The sequence below is a fragment of the Lepidochelys olivacea genome, assembly GCF_965140295.1.
Source record: "Lepidochelys olivacea isolate rLepOli2 genome assembly, chromosome: 1".
In the NCBI taxonomy this organism is placed as follows: Eukaryota; Metazoa; Chordata; order Testudines; family Cheloniidae; genus Lepidochelys; species Lepidochelys olivacea.
This window is the reverse complement of record NC_140411.1, coordinates 325339158-325360384: the sequence shown is the minus strand read 5'-3', so window position 1 is coordinate 325360384 and position 21227 is coordinate 325339158. Positions and strand designations below refer to the sequence as shown.

Sequence of the window (21227 nt, the reverse complement as noted above, 5' to 3'; positions counted from 1 at the left end):
TTGTGGTGCAGACCTGGCCTTAGCATTCCTTTGATTTTAGACTCTGGGCTTGGAAAAATAGGACTGTTAACCTGGCTGGAGACAGGCTGGTAGGCATTTCCCAATGAACAGGTCCCCCATTGTTCTCTTAAGGACCTTTGGTATTTTTCTTGGATAGACCTTATCACTGTCACTTTGTTTCCTGTTTCTTCCCCCAACCCTCCCAACAGCCTCTTTTGGTTTAACTCCAGGCAGTCAGACAGAATACTATCAAGGAAGTAAAATGAGGTACAGCTAATATTCAGAAAAATAATAGTTCTCTCCCTCATTCTCTACACCGAATTTCTGATATATTTAAAGTTATTACAGTAGGCAATCTTTTTTCTTTATTTCACTGTTCTTGTGCACACATATCCTGTTCTGGAGCAACTGACAAACTTCCTCTGACATCTCCGCACCTGGGAGTCCAGAACCTAGCTCATACAGCTGGGTGAAAAATTTTGACTAAAACTTCTTTTTGTGGTAGAAGAAAACGTAGATTCAGTGATCCCAAAACATTTTGTGAATTTTTGTCTATTTTGCCAAATCATTTTAGTTTAAAAAAAACAAACAAACCCAAAAATTCAGAAAAAAATCCATGTTTTGTTGTGACATTTTCTAAATGAAATAAATTATTTTAGTTGAAATGACTTCACACATTTTATAAATATTCAAAATGAAGCATTTGGTTTTGCCTCAAGTAAAATATTTTATTTGACCCAAAGGTTTTTTCTTTCAACTTTTCAGTTTGCCAAAATATTTCAAAAAGTTTTGTTTTCAGTTTGACCCGAAATGATTTTTTTCACAATTGCCAACAAAGTAAAAAAATCAATTATTTGCCCAATATTGCTAATCAACCCCATTGATGCTTCAAAATATATTTTAATTATTTGTATTACTTAGAGAAAAATATGACAATATAAAGATTATAGTAAATTAACAGTATTGAAAAGATAAAAGTAGGAATCTGGTGGAGATCCATCAGTAGGTGGAAGTAAACAATAGCTGCCTTACTTGATAAATAATACGATGCTCATGGGTCTGTTCAGGTTGGTGACCAATAGCTCTAGTGTATGTTTGGCACAGCGATCACTTGAATGCTCAGACATCACTTAAGTTTTACTAGTATAACTATGTAGTACGGGGTATGATTTTTTTTGCAATCATAGGTAAGCTGGTGAAAGCCCTAGTGTAGATGCAGTTATACCAAATAGCTTATTTTGCTTTGCCAAATTAAACTTTCTATAATGGTATAAGCACCTTTATACTGGTATAACTGAATGCATGTTTCCCCTTTACACTAGCATAAAGGAACAAAACAAGGCCTAAGAGTTGATATCTTTATCTTTATTATTATTATTATTATTATTATTGCAGTAGCATCCAAAATGATATATGCTTTTATGAAAAAGTTTAGTTGGTTTTATTGTTACCTCATCCTTCCTTCTTTCTCATCCACCTGTTTTTTCTGTATGAAAATGAGACCCTGGGCTCTCAGGAGCAGGGACTGTCTTTGATTTATTTGTACAGTACTTAAAAACAGTGGGGCCCTGACCTTTGATTGGACTTTCTAGGCACTTACCTAATCATAGAAATGTAGAGCTAGAAGGGACTTTGAGAGGTCATCTAGTCCAGACCCCTGCACCGAGGTAGGACCTAGTATACCTAGACCATCCCTGACAGGTGTTTGTCTGTCTTGTTCTTAGAAACCTCCAATGATCTCCATTTGGAAGCCTGTTCTAGCGCTTAACTGTCCTCGTGCTGGCTATTCCTTATAACCCTATTATCTTCAAGATTCTTACAGTAATTTTTGTTCCAGTAACTTTCAAGGTTTCGAAGTTAGGCTGATTGGTCTAGAATACCCCAGTCCTCTTTGCTCCCCATTTTAAAGATAAGATACTGTGTTTGCTCTTCTCCAGTCCTCTGGGACTTCACCCATCCTCCACTAGTTCTCAACGATAATTGCTAACGGTTCCAAGATTGCTTCATCTAGTTCCTCAAGTATCCTAGGGTGAATTTTCCTCTTGACATGAATACATCTACTTTATCTAAATATTCTTTAACCTGCTAATGCCAGTGAAAATGGTAAACACCTTCTTTAAACTCTACTTGTTCTGGCAAATACTGGATATTAAATTACAAGCAAAACAAAGCAAAACAAAACAAGTCAGCATGATTCTCCTGTCATGTTTATATACTCTAAGTGCCAACTCAATAGTATTATAGTGATGTCTCTGAGGACGAGGAATGTTACAGAAAATACATTAAATTTCATGCTTGATTTTTTTCACTTCTGTTAGGCATTTGGCTTCAAATTCAAAGTTTTATACTCTCCATAGGAAAGAAATATATTAGATTTCTGAATGCTGGCTCACTAGACTTACGTTTTAAAAATTGCTGGAGTGACATTAGGACCTATGCTAAACTGTAATATACCAAATCTAGACTGAAAGTTATTCCCATTTCCAGACCAGGCAGCTAGTCAATTTGCAGTAGATTTATACAGTAACACCCCACTTAATGTCTTCTCGCTTAATGTTGTTTCGATTTTACGTCCCTGCTCAATTACAGAACATGCTCCATTTAAAGTTGTGCAATTCTTCGCTATTGTTTGGCTGCCTGCTTTGTCCACAGCTGGCAGCCTCCCATCAGCTCCCCTACGCCCCCCCACCACAGTGCCCCCCGCCTGCTGGCAGATCCCGCAGATCAGCGCCTTCCCCCTCTTCCCCCCACCTCCTGCCCACGGCAATCAGCTGGCTTGTGGCATTCAGGAGGGAGAGGGGAGGAGCGAGGACTCAGTGCGCAGGCTCCCTCTCCCTCCCCTGCTTCCCAAAAGCCGCAGACCAGCTGATTGCTGCTGGCAGGAGGCAGGGGAGGGAGTGGGGAGGCTGCGTGCTGAGTCCTCGCTCCGCTCCCCACCCTCCTGCCCCCTGAATGTTGCAAGTCCAGCTGATTTGCCATGGGCAGGAGGGAAGGGAGAGGAGCAAGGATGCGGCGCTTCTCCCCCCTCCCTCCCCTGCTTCCTGCCCGTGGCAATGAGCTGGCTTGTGGCGTTCAGGAGGGAGGGGGAGCCTGCATGCCATGTCCTCGCTCCTCCCCCGTCCCTCCTGAATGCCGCAAGCCAGCTGATTGCCAGAGGCAGGGGAGGGAGGGGAGAGGAGTGAGGACATGGCGTGTAGAGTAAAGGGGGTGGGGGGAGGAAGAAGAGGCAGGTTAAGGGTGGGGGCTTGGGGGAAGGGGGGGAGTGGGCAGGTCGAGAGTTGAGCCTCCCCCACCCTGGTGCTTGCAGAGTAGGGGAAGCTGCCGCTGCTGCTGCGTAACATGCTTCTCCTAGCCTACAGCACCTTCAGCCTCTCTGCCTGCCTCGTTGTCTCCTGTGCCAATGGGCTGTGCCTGTGTGGGGTAAGGTGGGGGGCACCCCCCAACTATAGTACTGTACTGTCTGGCAAAAAAAAATTTCCCTGGCACCTAACCCCCCCCATTTACATTCATTCTTATGGGGAAATTGGATTCGCTTAACATTGTTTCACTTAGTCGCATTTTTCAGGAACTTAACTACAAAGTTAAGTGAGGAGTTACTGTACTCTTGGCTCTTCAGGTATTTTTCCTCTTGGCTTCCTCTCCATACTCCATTGTGACTACAAACATAGCACTCAGGCATATTAATTATATTGATAAAGCACTTTATCACAGACAAAACAGGAAATATGTACCTATTGTCTATAATCTAGAGGACTAAACCTCATCGACCAGGTTGAAAGTCAGCTGTACTGTCACGCTCCCTGTAATTTAAAGGAATAAACCAGTTATGTACTATATGTGATTGTAATATATTTAGTCCACTCTTTTAAAACATCAACTTACTATTAGAGATGGACAAATGGTAGAAGAACCGTATGTTGAGTATATCATTTGATGAAGTTTACTGGTGTTCACTGAATAAATATATAAATGAATAGTGTGTGATGGCCACATGGCTAATTGACACATTACTTAGTTAGTACTGGTGACATTTGTCAGCTATGTTGCTCAAATGCTGCTCAATGAGTTTTGCCGTCTACTGCTTTCTCCTCTTGATTTACTTTCTCTTTGTAGTGTCTGCTTTCCTTTTTATAATAGGTGAGGGGATATTGTTTCCTGAGTCGTCTTTACTTATCCTTTCAATATCTCTTTCTTGCAGTGCTAGTCTACTCACAGATAAGGTTTGGAATTTTTTACCTGACAGTTCATAGAATCATAGAAGATTAGGGATGGAAGGGACCTCAGGAGGTTCATCTAATCCAACCCCCTGCTCAAAACTGGACCAACCCCAATTAAATCATCTCAGCCAGGGCTTTGTCGGGCTGGGCCTTAAAAACCTCTAAGGATGGAGATTCCACCGTTTCCATAGGTTAACCCATTCCAGTGCTTCACCACCCTCCTAGTGAAATAGTATTTCCTAATATCCAACCTTGACCTCCCCCACTGCAACTTGAGACCATTGCTCCTTGTTCTGTCATCTGCCACCGCTGAGAATAGCCTAGCTCCATCCTCTTTGGAACCCCCCTTCAGGTAGCTGAAGGTTGCTATCAAATCCCCCCACACTCTTCTTTTCGGCAGACGAAATAAGACCAGTTCCCTCAGCCTTCCCTCATAAGTCATGTGCCCCAGCCCCCCAATCATTTTCGTTGCCCTCCGCTGGAGTCTCTCCAATTTGTCCACATCCTTTCTGTGGTGAGGGGGCCCAAAACTGGATGCAATACTCTAGTGCTGAATAGAGGGGAATAATCACTTCCCTCCGTCTGCTGGCAATGCTCCTACTGCAGCCCAATATGCCATTAGCCTTCTTGGCAACAAGGGCACACTGTTGACTCATGTCCAGCTTCTCGTCCACTGTAATTCCCAGGTCCTTTTTTGCAGAACTGCTGCTTACCCAGTTGATCCCCAGTTTGTAGCAGTGCATGGGATTCTTCTGTCCTACGTGTAGGACTCTGCACTTGTCCTTGTTGAACCTCATCAGATTCCTTTTAGCCCAATCCTTTAATTTGTCTAGGTCACTCTGGACCCTGTCCCTACCTTCCAGCGTATCTACTTCTCCTCGCCGCTTAGTGTCATCCGCAAACTTGCTGAGGGTGCAATCCATCCCATCATCCAGATCATTAATGAAGATATTGAACAAAACCTGCCCCAGGACAGACCCCTGGGGCACTCCACTTCATACCGGCTGCCAACTAGACATTGAGCCATTGATCACTACCCGTTGAGCCCGACGATCTAGCCAACTTTCTATCCACCTTATAATCCATTAATCCAATCCATAGTTTTTTAACTTACTGGCAAGAATACTGTGGGAGACCGTATCAAAAGCTTTGCTAAAGTCAAGATACAAGTTAGTAGCCAGAGGATTAAATCGGCTACCCACAGGTTGATATGAAAGACTGGGGTGGATGCGCACTGTTCAGACTAGCCACCCTGTCCCTCTTCACCTTAGCTACTAGGTACTCCTTCATCTCCCCCCGCCCCTTCCATTCTCTGTCTCTTTGCCCTTCTGTTACTATCTTCATTAAACCCATTAATACAATTTTTCAATCACCTTTATATTGCTTCCATTTCAATTCTAGCCATGTTTTGGCTTATCACTAAATTAGTTTGGGTAGCAAGCCTGAAATTAAATTCCTCTAATGTTTAAATGATCCGTACCCTGCACTCGTTGGTCATTTCTCTTTATACTGTACTTCGTAAAATGTCCAGGAATGAGATTTTGTTGCTCCTGCCCTCTGTCTGGAAGCATGTACCTTGAGACAGAAAAACATTCGTTTTTCAGGTCCAGTTAAAATAACCACTGTTAGTTCATGGAATCATTTCAGGTGTGAGGATGTTTGTACACTAAATTTTGCTGTATAAACAATCTCTAGGGGTATGTTTGCAGCTAGTACAGTCAAGTTAACTAATGAAGTGAACAAGATATTAGGTGCATTTAGAGTGGTTCCAGGACCATTTGAAATAAAATATCCAGATATCTTCAGGTTTCTTCCAATGCGTGGTGAATGTGGTGGTTTCACGTACAGTAAAAAGATTAATTTAAAAAACAAATTACTTAAATTATGCTGTTACCTACCTGGATGTTTTTTTTGGTATCCATAATTTCTAAACAAATCAGACTTTGGCTAGAAAAGCTGAAGGACATTTTAGTCTGTAAGATTTTTTGAGATAGGTCATGAAACTGGAGGATTTCTGCCTTTGCCTGACCTACTGTGACATTTTAAGTGAAAGACCTTTTTGTGGGCTAAATAACTGTTACTTTGTTCTTTTTCATTACCATGCTGAAAAGCCAGAAGACTATATAAACTTCATACACATGGGGATGCTTTGGAGTATATTCTGAACAAAAATATGTGCAGAAATACTTCATTATGAGCGCACATAATTATGAAAATCACTTATGCTTAAGTGGAAATCTGCTGTAGGTTTGGATATTATGGAATATTCTGGATTCAGTGTGAAAAAACTCACTTTACAGCTGAGGCAAATATCTGTTTCTAGACATGTATATGATTGAATCATTGATAATCTATAATTCTTCAGTGCAGTGTGCTAGAAATATGTAATAGTTTTGAAAACAGTAAAATTGAAATGCCAACATATTTGTGTTTGTAAATACATTATTTATTATTGCTCATATCTGTCATTTTATTTTTGAACAAATAAAACAGAAGGAATAAGCAAGCACATAGATCAGAACGCTAGAACTCCAAACTGTCAGTTTACTTTTGTCTTCTGTTCTAAATGCCCTGCGTAGCTAGGGCAAGATATGACATAAGGTTGTTAATCATTACTGGGTTCCAGCATGGCAGCCTAGCTAGTTCTTCCAACCATGATAACCCTGGAGATGATCACAGAATGTTAGATCAGCCAGCGTATTATAAATGGAAGAGTAAATTCCAACTCTTCATGTGGATGATGATGTTGTTCTGAGATGGACTTCTAAAGACCCCAGAGCTGGATCAATCCAAACTTAAGAGGCAAACTGCCTTCCAAAAGTCAGAAATGAACTCCTTTTTATGTGGGTGGGTCCCTTGTCTATTAAAATAAAGTTTTTTCTATGTTGCATTTGTGTATATAGTCAGAAAATTGTAAATATGTCTACTCCACAGATCCTTACTCCTGTGTATATTTAGACTCATACCAGCTTTACTGACACAACATAAGTGTGTTACTTTTTACCCCTGAAAAACCAGTATAGCTACGGGAGAGTGAAGAATGTTCTATTTTGACTCAAGTATCAGAAATTGAATTTTCCCCCTCTCCCTATAACCAATTTTCTCTTCTGAAATTTGCTCTTTTCATTTCCTCCCCTCTCTCCTCTCACTGAAGAGACAAACCCAAGTTCACAACAACAACAAAATCAATATTGTAAATACCCCAAGTCCTTACCTGGGCTATTTATGAACCCAAGACTTTTGGCTACTGCGATTGCTGACAAGGGGGACTTTTACCTCCAGACTCATTCTTGTGAGCCATCAGGATTGAAATCGATGAGCATGCTATCTTCCAAGCATTTCAGAGACCAGTATCCTCTTAAATCACCTTCTGGTCCACAAGAATGGAAGCATTCGGGGTGAGAAATGGAAGAAATTATGGGCCAGATTATCCTGTAGTTGATTTTATACCAGTTCAATTCCATTGATTTCGGTGGAGTTAGTCCTGATTTACACTAGTGTTAAGTGAATATTGTATTATCATGTGTGTTCGTAATCCCAGCATAGAATCACAGGACTGGAAGGGACCTTGACAAATCATTTAGTCCAGTCCCCTGCACTCATGGCAGGACTAAATATTATCTAGGCCACCTCTGACAGGTGTTTGTCTAACCAGCTCTTAAAAATCCCTAGTGTTGGAGATTCCACAACCTCCCTAGGTGATTTATTCCAGTTCTTAACTACCCTAACAGTTAGGAAGTTTTTCCTAATGTCTGACCTAAACGTCCCTTGTGGCAATTTAAGCCCATTGCTTCTTGTCCTATCCTCTGAGGTTAAAGAGAATAATTTTTCTCCTTCTTTGTAGCAACCTTTTATATACTTGAAAACTGTTATCATCCCATCTCAATCTTTTCTTTTCCAGCCTAAACAAACCCAATTTTTTCAGTCTTCCATCGCAGGTCATGTTTTCTGGACTTCTAATAATTTTTGTTGCTCTTCTCTGGACTTTCTCCAATTTGTCCACATCTTTCCTGAAATGTGGTGCCCAGAACTGGATGCAATACTGCAACTGAGGCCTGAGTAAGAGTGGAAGAATTATTTCTCATGTCTCACTTACAACATTCCTGCTAACACATTCCAGAATGTTTGCTTTTTTTGCAATAGTGTTGCACTGTTGACTCATATTTATCTTGTGATTCACTATGCCCCCCCCCCAGACACCTTTCCGCATTGCTCCTTCCTAGGCAGTCATTTCGCATTTTGTATGTGTGCAACTGAGTGTTCCTTCCTAAATGGAGTACTTTGCATTTGTTCTTAATTGAATTTCAGCCTGTTTACTTCAGGCCATTTCGCCTGTTTGTACAGATCATTTTGAATTTTAATCCTATCCTCCAAAGCACTTGCAACCGTTCCCAGCTTGGTATCATCCACAAACTTTATAAGTGTACTCTCTATGCCATTATCTAAATCACTGATGAAGATATTGAACAGAACTGAACCCAGAACTGATCCCTGTGGAACCCCATTCGATATGCTCTTCCAGCTTGATTGTGAACCACTGATAACTACTTTCTAGGAATGGTTTTAAAATAAGTTATGCACCCACTTTATAGTAGCTCCATCTAGGTTGTATTTCCCTAGTTGTTTATGAGACACTCATTAGACAGTATCAAAAGCCTTACTAAAGTCAAGATATATCACATGTATTACTTCTCCCCATCCACAAAGCTTGTTACTGTGTCAAGGAAAGCTATTAGGTTGGTTTGACATGATTTATTCTTGACAAATCCATGCTGACTGTTACTTATTACCTTACTATCATCTAGATGTTTGCAAATTGATTGCTTAATTATTTGCTCCATTATCTTTCTGGGTACTGAAGTTAAGCTGACTGGTCTGTAATTCCCCAGGTTGTCCTTATTTCCCTTTTTATAGAGTGGCACTATAGATGCCCTTTTCTAGTCCTCTGGAATCTCTCCCGTCTTCCATGACTTTTCAAAGATAATTGCTAATGGCACAGATATCTCCTTAGTCAGCTCCTTGAGCATTCTAGGATATATTTCATCAGGCCTTGGGCACCTGAAGATATCTGACTTGTCTATGTAATTTTTAACTTATTCTTTCCCTATTTGAACCTCTGATCCTACCTCATCTTCACTGGCATTCACTATGTTAGATGTCCAATCACTGCTAAACTTTTTGGTGAAAACTGAAACAAAAAAGTCATTTAGCACTTCTGCCATTTCCCCATTTCCTGAAGGGTTTCCCAGTGAAGAATTTGGTATTTTTAAGACTGCGGTAGCATTTGTTTTTGAGACTATTTTCTCCATCTCCTGGGATTTTTTTAAAACAGCATAGGAACTTCTTGGGGGAGTATTACATTTTGGGGCCATCAACTTGAATTGCCCTGTAGAAATGGCAATTATAATGTTGAGTCTTCTGTTGGTGGTGCTGAGAAGTGCAGCCATAAAGGCAGATGTGTTGTAAAGTAATTATTTTGTCAAGAGCTGAAATTGAAAGTTATGTCTTTGTAGTGAATATTCTGTTTTTTGACACCCAAATTAAATGTAAGCGGCACGATAATCTCTTCAGGATTCCTTTTGATTCTGGTAGAAAATCCTGGAAGCTGCTTTTGTAATGCATACATTCACCCATTTGGTTATTTAAGCTGCAGGATGTGTTTTCAGAAAGTGGCTAATGGGAGCTGGAGTACTTGCAAATGTGAGAATTTTTTAAGTTTGAATTAAAGATATTTTTGTTTGTTTCTAGGTACATGCTGGGCCTCTCAGCAGTTCCAGCAATTATACAGTTTTTTGGCTTCCTGTTTCTTCCTGAAAGCCCCCGCTGGCTGATTCAGAAAGGCCAGACTCAGAAAGCACGGAGAATTCTGTCTCAGATACGTGGCAACCAAACAATTGATGAGGAATATGATAGTATCAAGAACAACATTGAAGAGGAAGAAAAAGAAGTTGGAGCAGGTAGGTTAGAAATTTCTTGGCATCTCTGTCTACCTATGTCACTAAAGAGGCAAATAACAGGAAATTGTACTTCGGTAATTTCATATGTTGCTTTTTTCTGATCTTGTAAATATTTCTATTATTATTATATTGGTAGTTTAAGTCTAAATAAATTTAATGTGTAGAACTGAAGATGCTGTTGTAAATGCTATCCTGATTTTATTTTTTAAGTGAGGGAAAAAAATGAAGCTATATATTATAAGATTTTATGTTGTCACTTGAAATGTATGTTTCAAGAAGGAATAAGCAAGGCATATAGTTCACAAATCTGTATATAGTAAGATGGACATGAGGAGCAGATTTATACTTAAGTTAAATATATCTATTTTGTATGTTTATTTCTATCATTTATAGAAAAAAGATTGGGATGTAGGAAAAAGGACAAAATAGAAGCTATGGAAGGGTTAAAGGGTTAATCCCTCAAATGCCTGAAGTTATCCAGAGGCTTTGTCCTGGCTGAGCAGAATCTCAGCAAGCAACTGTGGCAAGACTTACAGAACTAGACATATACATTATCAGCAACATTTTAGTAAACAGTCTTTTGAGGTCATATATGGTCTTTCTTTAGACTGTGGTGTCATTCAATTCTTTGCATTTCTTTTACACCTTATCTGATCCCACAAATATTTTAACTTTAAGCATGTGAGCAGTTCCATTGACTTCTTAATTTTTTCCCCCTAACTTTGTCTGTGGTTGACAACTAAGGGACAGTAATTATGTAGGGAAGCAGGAAGTACAAGACAACCTTTGAAAGTTTATAATTTCTGAATTCGAGACAACTGCTACTTCAACTTCTTCAGAGTTGGTGGGAAGTGCAACAAGAGTTACCTGGTGGTTGTGTGTATTTAAATTTTTTCCCCTCTTATCGTACATAATCAAATTACTTTGTTGCTGTTGGCTTTGTGTCTGCGACAGGTTAAGCAGTTTGAAGTGTTTTGGGAGTCACGTGCATTTGGTTGGGATTTTCAAAAGCGTATGACTCAGGGAGTACAAGTCAAATCAGTGGTACTTGATGTGGGTAGCTGACTTACACACTTTTGAAAATCACACTCCAAAGCAAACATTTCAAAGCTATTCTACCTGTAGTAGTTTTGTGCATGGTTTAAAACCGTGGTTCTCAACCAGCGGTACGTGTACTCCTTGGGGTACTCAGGTCTTCCATGGGGTACATCAACTCATCAAGATCAGTGTTTCTCAACCTGTAGTTCAGGAGCTGTGGGGGGATGGGAGGGTCACAGGACAGGTTTAGGGTTGTCACAAGTGTAGGGCCAGCTTTAGAGGATGGCAAGCACGGCAATTGCCAGGGGCTCCAGGCCAGAGGGGCACCACAAAGCTAAGATGCATGCTTAATATGTGGGTAGCAGGGCTCGGGTTTCAGTAGTTGGGAAAGGTTTGAGAATCACTGGTTTAAAAAAGTTAGCATATATAAAGTAGTCTTTTTTTAGATAAATTCTTTGTCTGATAGTGTGGCTGCTTACTTTAAATAAATAATCAGGTTACAGCTTTTGTGGTGCCTGATTGTTAAAAATATATATGAAGTTAATGACCTAGTTAGGTTTCACCAAGTCAAATAATGAAAAAGCCTCTGTCCACTTATTTAAATTATTCTTCGAGTTGCTGAAAATACCCAAAATCATGGCTCTTGCTCATGTATCTACTCCTAGTTCCAAGCAATATAAAAAGTACAGATGTAGCAAAGCACATATTGCGAGTGAAATCAAACATGAAACCAAGCACATTTAAATTTCATTCAGGATCCTGTTGAAAGTGCTGTTATCTGCATGAAGACTGAATAACTGGAGTTTACGTGGATGATGTGTGTGAGCTTGCATAGTCTGGATTCAGTGTGGGACTGCAACAAAATACTTACTTTCTTTCCCCCATTCCTTCCACACACACACACACACACTCTACTCCCACCTGTGGACAAGATCAGTGACTGCATCACCCTCTGTGCTACTTTGCATGAGCTGCTATATAATCATGCATCTCTTGACTCCTCCCTTGGCCTGCCCTAAATCATACCTTATGTGACAACCTTGGGAAGACACAGTGGGTGTGCAGAGGTTTCCCCGTCATGGTGACTTCATGTGTAGCTCTCCCTTGTAACAGAGGCTTACGTGATGCACTGCACCTCTGCTGTTGGGTTCAATTCACCCGGAATGATCTACAAAATTCAACAATATTGCAGTAGATGGTGATCAATCTAATGTTCTGCTCCTATAGCAGACTATCCAGCGATGGCCTTTGCTCTTTGGTTAACAGTCTACTTGTGTCTGTAATGATAAAATATGTTCTCCATAAATATTCCTTTGTTTCTGGAAACAGGAGGGAGGCATCCATCTCCTCCTTTTTCTCCTCTTATTCCTCCAGCCTGGAATGGTTGTTAATTTTTGTACATTCTGAACTCAGACCTAGCTTTGGGCTGAATCTGAGAAGTGTTTTTGCCCTCTGAAATGGTGTAGCTAATTAATCCTTGATTTCCCACAGAACTTGTTCCTAATCATCAGAGTCAAAATGGGCATTCCCACCTCCATTCTTGGGATTTATGTTCTCCTTCTCAGAGCTGGTGCATTCTTTCTTCTTGTAGGTTAGTTCCTCATCTTCATGTGGTTTCATCTTGCAACAGATTTTCCTGTAAAGTTAATTGGGTCAGGAATTTTTCTCTACCAGTACCCTGAATACATGGTTATTCTTGGCTACCATTCCGTTCTCCAGCTGCTCTATTATTGAGCTGCACTTTGCCAATATTTTTGCAGGAGCAGAGTTTTCCAGTACCCTCTTTTATTTCTTGTAACTTTTCTTTCATGACAATGTTTAGGTTCTGTCACTCTTTGAGTCTGTGGTGTTTTGTGACAACAATTTTAAACTGGTCCTCCAGAAGGGTCCTAGAGGTGTGTTATTCATTAATTCTGAAAAGTAACTCTTCCATTAGTTCCCTTTTGAATACCTTTATCTTACTGAGAGTTGCACTGTCTGGCAGGCCTGCAGCCCAAAAATATATTGGTGTGCTTGCTGCTATGGACATCAGCGAAATTTGAGTGTAATGGAGTGGGTGTTTCTATGATCGTGCATTATGGGTGCAGAGCTCCTCTGTCACCCTTGCTGAGGGGTTAGAACCATGTGTAAAACGCAGTAATCATTGCTGAGTCATGCTGTTGCGTGGCTCTTATCTCTAAACATGGTGTAAGATGGGTTGGTGTCTCTGACAGAAGGAGCTAGGGATCCTTAAAGAAAACAGAACAGAGAGGTTTGTGTAAACCGCTTAGCCCGAAGCTTTTGTTGTCTGTCACAAAACCAAATACCAGGAAGGGCATAGGTCTGGACTAGTGCTGTGTGTATATTTTGTGAGGATCAGGCAGAAAAACGTCCTGCTTAAAGGGGAATTTCAGTTTTATTCTTGGCTTTTCAACAATTTGAATTCAGATCAGTTTTCTTTATAGTCTTCTTGAAAGAAACAAGCAGAATTCTTTCCATCTGATAACACACAGTCTGTAATAGATTTTGACTGGCTTTGAGCTGAAGCCAAAGAACGACACCATTGGATGACCTACAATTCTGAGAATGTAGGCAAATGAAATATGAAGATATCAGATGTCCCCAAAAATGTCTAGGGAGAGCACTAAGCAACATATTGTGAGATAGTGTAATTACAAAATGACTCCTGCAATAATTTGGCCATGAATGTGGAACGTGTCAGACAGTTAACACATCTAAAATAGTGAACAGTAGATAAACAAGGCAGCAAATAAAGTTATTCTGATGCTCCTTCCATTTGTTGTTATGCCCTTGAAAGGCTGGCTTAATTTGTCAACCACATCTCTGCTCTTCACTGAAAAGTGCACTGTATAATAAGCATAATGGTCATGTCCTCAGTGAGACAAATAAGGTGAAGACTATATTTTAAAAGGATGTATTTACTCTGTTTCTAACATTTTAGATTTCAGAGTAGCAGCTGTGTTAGTCTGTAGCCACAAAAAGAAAAGGAGGACTTGAGCATGGTCAAATAAATTGGTTAGTCTCTAGGGTGCCACAAGTCCTCCTTTTCTTTTAACATTTTAGAGCAGTGCTAAAATGTTGGTCCTAAATCCATTCACAAGTAACACAAACTTCCAAAAGTTTTTCTGTAGTATTGGCGAGTAGATCATGTGATCATACTATGAAGAATCCTTTCTAAGACTTCATTTCCCTAGCAGTAAAGTTTTCTGAGTGTCATGTGTAGATGTTATTTTCCTATCTTCACAAAATCTAGCTGTAAGCCCTGGTTTTTAAGATAGCATTCTGTAAGTAAATCCTTGGTCTGGAAATTTAACGTGGAAAGAGAGGATAATTACTTTGCCCTTTAAAGGTCAGATGTTCTTCAGGGAAGGATGTGATGCACCACTAAACTACAATCCAGAACAAAATCCCCTTTACTTACAGCCCAGGAAGAAAAGACTTATTCAAAGGCTGCTTCTGAAGACAAGACACCTTTCAGGCATTCACCACGAAAGTTCAGATTTGCACATTTTCTATTTTTGCATTTTTGTTGACGTTCCTAGACAGAACAACGGTAGAGAATAGTCTGACTCTACTCACTGTAACAAGACTAGTTTGATGTCAGTCTGTTATTTGTTCAGACATTATCAGTAGGAATGGGACAGAGTTCACTTCATGAAAGCTAATATTAATGATTGGTGTTGGCTTTCAATAACTAGAACTTACATTAAAGATTTTTTTGGTCAGCTCAAGCTTCAACAGGGTGTTACATCCTTTGAAAAAGAAAATCAGGCCTTTGAAAGTGCAGTAAATTTTCCACATATCAACTTTATGCCAGCCCCACTAAAGCAAAAGTGTATGAATTAAAAATGTACGAACAATTTCTTAACCTACAGAAAATTCAAACCAGAACTATGGAAAATAGTAAATCAAGGAAATTTGGTCTTCATCAGTCTTCAGAATACTTAACATACACCGGTTGCTTCAAACCAATCATCATCTATAGATTGGAGTTGGATGGCAACGCTTTATATATTACTATATTCGTTTTGGTCTAGCTACAGCTATAGCTCAAGTTTTAAAAATATGGAGAAAGAGGCAATCAGACTTTGCTCCATGAGGCAAAAAGTATGTTCCTTTGTATTTGGGTTACACCAGTGAGAGTAACTAACTTGGCTTTCAAGTCAGTTTCCAGAAGTTAGAGACTTCCAATCCCAATTTCCATACAATTTAGAAGCTCAGTTGAATTCTAGGAAACTGTAAAAGCAAGAATATTTCTTGGATTTGAAAGAAATGTGTCATCCAAATAAATTCAGTATTGTTAAGTCAGCTTTATAGCACTGTAAACTTGCATAGTGGTTTACAAGCTTAGAACAAGATACATGCCATGCTCCAAACTGTTTGCAACCTAATGGACAAGACATAGATGAGATGGGGCACAAGACATCAGGTAAAATAGCATGTACAGAGGTGGTTGGTTTGAAAGATTCCTGGAAGTAGTAAGCTTGCTGGAGGGGCAGTTGCTTGGCTGACAAGTAGAGATTACTGTGTACAGCATAAATAATGGCAATGGGACAAAAGGAACTGAAAGGAGGAAGGACTAAGGGAAATAGGAAGGAAGAGCAAAGATGAAGGGGTAAGGTTCTGTAGAGTTGAGGAGGTAGGCTTACTCCTTCTCTGAATAATTCAGTAAAGAGATTCAAGGGAGGAGATATAATGAAAGTGGAGAGATGACTTTTGTAGTGACATTGAATAAATTGGAACGGGGAGCACAGCCTTGATTAATGCAGGCTTCTTGTCTTCACAATGATGGTTTTGATTATGTGGATGATGAGGATAGGGAAGATTTTGATTGTTATGGTGAACGTGGCAACGCTTAGTTCATGGCATGGGGCCTGTGCCATTGGGACAGATTCTTCAGTGGTGAAATTCTATTTACCTAATATGTTTGGACAATAGTCTATGAGGTTTGCTTCCCTCAAAACGACTGTGATATCGAATCTGCTACTAGTTTCAGTGCTAGAATTTGCTGGTGAAAGAACATGCTTGTTAAAGGCTATAAATGTGTCCCTTCAGAGTGGGTGGAGAATAACCCAGCAACACTGAAAGAAGAGCATCTAGATAGCAAGTTCAATTTAAGGTCAGATTGGTTGAGTATGTAGTGCAATCAGCCTGGTGAATAGTCTCTGATTTTCATGTTGATTTGTCAGAAGCAGCCAGGGAAACACAACTTTGAATTTCCTGATTTTTGTGTGCATATGCATTAACCACACAACTTGTGCTATCTTTGAGCATATGTTTTTATGTGGTAGTCATATTGATATAATTTTGGATAAGAAATAAGCATACGTAAATATAAAAGGTATATTCATATTGTGCTTAAAAGGAAATGAAATTATGCTACCTTCAGTATAGCTAATGGTATTCAAGAGTTGATTTAATTAAAAAGAAAAAAAGGTCTATTTTTTCACTATTTGCCTGCAGGTTTCAACTTCAGAACTGAATATACAATTCCAAAAAGATTAATCCCACTGTAGCTCCATATTTACATGTAACAGGGATTTAGGCAAAAACGCAGTGTTCGTGAAAGAGTTAAATGGGCATAGGGGGAAGATTTCTTTGACCACTAGGAAACAATTGTAACACTCCACTACCACAATACCATTTATTGTTTGGTCAGAGAACATACTCTGACAGCTAAAATTGGAGGTAAGCTTGTAGCTTCTTTGCTCTTTAATCTTGTGAAGATGAGTGGGAAACTGTAAAATAGGTGTTTTAATTTGATGAATAAAAGTCCATATAATTATTAAACACATTGAAATTCCTATGATGAAAGGACTAAAGTTGAAGAATAGATTTCCTTGTTTGATAAACTTCTGTTTGTTCAGACATTAGTTACTGAAGCATACTTTTTTTAACATTATTAATAGTCACCTTGCTAAGTTGTGGGTGCCATGGTTACAGGGCTAGTTTCCACCTCCCTTCTCCCCCTTCCGGCACTCTGAGTTCATAGATTCCAAGGCCAAAAGGGACCATTGCGATAGTCTAGTCTGATCTCCTGAGTAACACAAGGCATAGAACTTTCCCCAGATAATTCCTAGAGCAGAACTTTTAGAGAAACATCAACTCTTGATTTAAAAATTGTCAAGGATAAAGAATCCACCACAACCTTTGGTAAATTGTTTTAATGGTTAATTACTCTGATGGTTAAAAATTAATAATTTATTTCCAGTCTGAATTTGTCTAGCTTCAACTTCCAGCCATTGAATCATGTGATACCTTTCTCTGGTAGATTGACGAACCCATTATAATATATTTGTTACTCAGATACTTATGAAGTCTAATCAAGTCACTCTTTAACCTTCTCTTTGTTAAGCTAAATCAATTGAGCTCCTTGCGTCTATCGCTATAAGGCATGTTTTCTAACCCTTTAATCATTCTCTGGCTCTTCTCTGAACCCTCTTTAATTTATCAACCTTCTTCAATTTTGGACACCAGAACTGGACACCGTATTCCAGTATTGGTGCATCAGTGCCAAATACAGAGGTAAAATTGTTATGCTGTCTGAAGTGGCTCACAACTGTGTGTGCCTACCACAGGACATGCACCCCAAACTGGTGGTATGTTCTATAATTAGGTTTCGCCAAGCTATTAACAGATGTGAACTCCTGGATCACTATACCAGTCTTATCATGGAGTCAGATGCAGTCCCCAGAGACACTCCAGTCTGTCTTGCCACCCAGACAAACTGGTCTTTGATAAATGGTCACTTATACCAAAGATAACATCACATTTAAGTTGCTCCCAGTCCCAAGAGATCAGTCACTTACCCCAGATCAATTGGTACTCTAGATCTTACACCAAAGACAATGCTGGTTGCCAATTCTATAGAAAACTAACTAAAGGTTTATTAGCTAAGAAAAGGAAGTGAGTTATTGAGAGGTTAAAGCAGGTAAAATATATGTACAGGTGAGTCAGTCTATAATACCAAATTGTAGCAGAGATGTAGTAACCTGCCAGTTTCCCAAAAGTCTCTCCGGGCTACCCAGAATATCTCTGGGGAACTCTGTCTTCTCGTTCAGTTGTAAGAGTCCAAACAGTTCAGAGATGAAGGATCTTTCCTTGAATCCATGCTTATAGCTTCTTTTCACAGAAAACAAGCTGACCGTGTCACTAATTAAACAGGCTTTTCCTTTGATGATGGAGAGTGAGGAATCCATTTAGTCTTTAACCTCCGGTCATCACACACAATAGCCACTTGCTTTGAAATTAGTACTTTTCTGTTAAAGTTCTTCATTTGCATTCTACAAGGCTTCTTTCTCCTCTGATGGGTTATTTAGTTTCAGGGATATACACAATGTAAATGTTTGCTATTACATTATAACACGATACTGATAAGCTAGGAGGATAACTGGCATCTTGTCAGTGAAGCAAAACAGGATTTTATTAAGGGAAATTCTGTATCTGTTACTACAGCAGCTGGTTTTAAGGTGGGAAAAAAGGATTTATCTAATTTCCAAGATCCCACAAGGGTCAGCAGCAGTCGTATCTTCATCAAAGAACATTTTAATTTATCTCCTCAACAGGTAAAATAGATATTTTTCCATTTTAAAATATTGCTTTCTATTAATGTTGCTTTTACATGTTTGTAAAAAGAGGAAGTAAATACCCAGGAAAAAAGCAAATTTTTTTCCGTGTTGGCACTTTTCTCCAGTGAATCAATTTATTAAAACTTTGTTTCACAAAATAGAAATTGTTCAATGGTCTTTCATAACACAGTATATCTGACATATTTTATCAAAGCTTTGTGTGTTCTACCTCGGAGGAACTGAACTGAACTCATTGTGTAGGTTACAGACTCTCTCAACACATGCAGAAAAGTATAACAAAAGGTTCTAATTAAGAATAAAGATATTACTAGTAAGAAGGCTTACATTTTTTCCCTTATTAAATTAAGCATATAATACCAGGGCCAGAGGTGCTGCAAACAGCTGGAATTTCCAAATCAAAACCTACATTATTTAGGAAACTTTACATACCGTATATACTCATTCATTAGCCCATTCGTTTATAAGCCAACCCCCAAAGATGGATAGGTAAAAATAGTGTAAACTGTATGAACCGACCCTATATTTCAGGGGTGGGCAAACTTTGGCTCCCGGCCTGTCAGGGTAAGCTGCTGGCTGGTCAGATGTTTTGTTTACCTGGAGCGTTCACAGGCACGGAGCCCCTCAGCTCCCAGTGGCCACGGTTCACCGTTCCCAGCCAATGGGAGCTGCGGGAATTGGCTGGGAATGGCGAACTGTGGCCACAGGGAACTGAGGGGCTCCATGCCTGCAGACACTCCAGGTAAACAAAATGATGATGTATTAGATATTCAATTCAATGATTTCATAGAGTTTAAAATCATCAAATTTTGGTGTAGACCCATTTATAAGCCGACCCCCACTCTTTGATGCATCACTTTTTTACCAAAAATATTTGGCTTATGAATGAGTATATACGGTAATCTGTTCTGTTGAAGCATGATATTTTATTGCTTAAGGATGAACTGTGTACATGCACACAATTTTCTAAATGGGTGGTTAGCAATGTTTGCCTGTTTCTAAATGTTCACTATATTAGAAAGCATTTAGATGTTTCTTTAAACATTCTATTAAGGAAGATTTAAAAATTGTTAACGTCTAGCGTCCTATTTAACAATGTGACCAAGAATTTCAAAAGTGATGTATGGTTTTGGATGCCTTGGTTTTGGATACCCAAATTGAGACGCCTTAACAGGGCCTGATTTTCACAGGGTGAGTTCTTGGCACTTTCTGAAAATCAGAGCCTTTAAGGTATCTTAAGTTGAGCATCCAAAAACTGATGTACTAGAAATCACAAGTCAGTTAAAAAACCCAATCTAGATTAATATAAATCATAGAAACGTAGGGCTGGAAGGGACCTGGAGGTCATTTAGTTCATCCCCATGTGCTGAGTCAGGATGAATTAGACCTAGACCATCCCACAGGGGGGTGGGTGTGTGTGTGTGTGTGTGTACCTGTTCTTAAAAACTCTAATGACGGAGATTCCACAACCTCCACAGATAACCATTATGTATATATCTTTTGTTTTAAAGGCCAACATAATGATACAATCCCAGTCATATAAGGACTGGCTGGAGTTTTGGAACTTGATACAGGAAATTATTGGGTGAAATTCTGTACCTTATGTTAAGCAGAAGGTCAGATTAGAAGATTATAATGGTTCCTTCTGGCCTTAAAATCTATGGAATCTGTGAAATGTCACCCAATTGATAACTTTTTTCCAATAATACACTGTTATAAAACATCTTATTGCAATTGTAAACATGGCATTGAAAAGATGTTTGACAACTTGTCTTGTTAGAATTTGGTGTTCTATCAGTTACTATGAACTTGTTTTATTTGTAAAATGCATGATTGTAAATTTGAAAGTTGTGTTAGGAGGATGTGGATGTGACCCAATCATACAGAATGGACTTAGTTAAACATAATTCATTTTTAATGAAGTTTGGCATCAGTAGTTTGTGAATATTGAGGCATGAACTGTTAATGCATCACTCATGTTGCCTCGGGCTTATAATGTGTCACAGCACAGTACTTGTCTTGTTTCTTAATTATTAGCACAAAGAGAATTGGATAAAATCCCTCCCTGACTACTGTAATTACTTCCTTGGGTAAATTCACTACATCAGGACAAGTGGGAATGTTAATAGTTTCAAACACCATGCAATAAGGAATCACTTCTGCAGCATGCGGAGCATGGGATAGGTCTACATTTTTTATTTCCCACTTTTATATGAGTTTCTTTTTCTTAGATTGTAAGCTTTTCGTGACAAGGACATTCTCCCTCTCTCTATGTACAATACCTAGAAAAAATAGGATCCTAATCACAATCTAGGACTCTGTGCATAAACATAACTATAATCTGAAAATTTGTTGGAGTCAAGGTATATAACTTTAATGATAGCTTGTAATAGCTTTGCTTCATGTATATTTTGTTAAGACCTTTAAGA

The 21227-nt window shown here is 39.2% G+C and overlaps 1 protein-coding gene across 1 annotated transcript in view; it reads left to right on the top strand.

The window, feature by feature from the left end:
- Positions 1-21227, top strand: part of SLC2A13 (solute carrier family 2 member 13) — a 326327-nt gene that overhangs the window by 96639 nt on the left and 208461 nt on the right. Inside the window, exon 3 of the mRNA XM_084616563.1 lies at positions 9966-10174. Within this exon, the coding sequence (XP_084472689.1) occupies positions 9966-10174 (209 nt within the window). The remainder of the gene's footprint in view (positions 1-9965; positions 10175-21227) is intronic.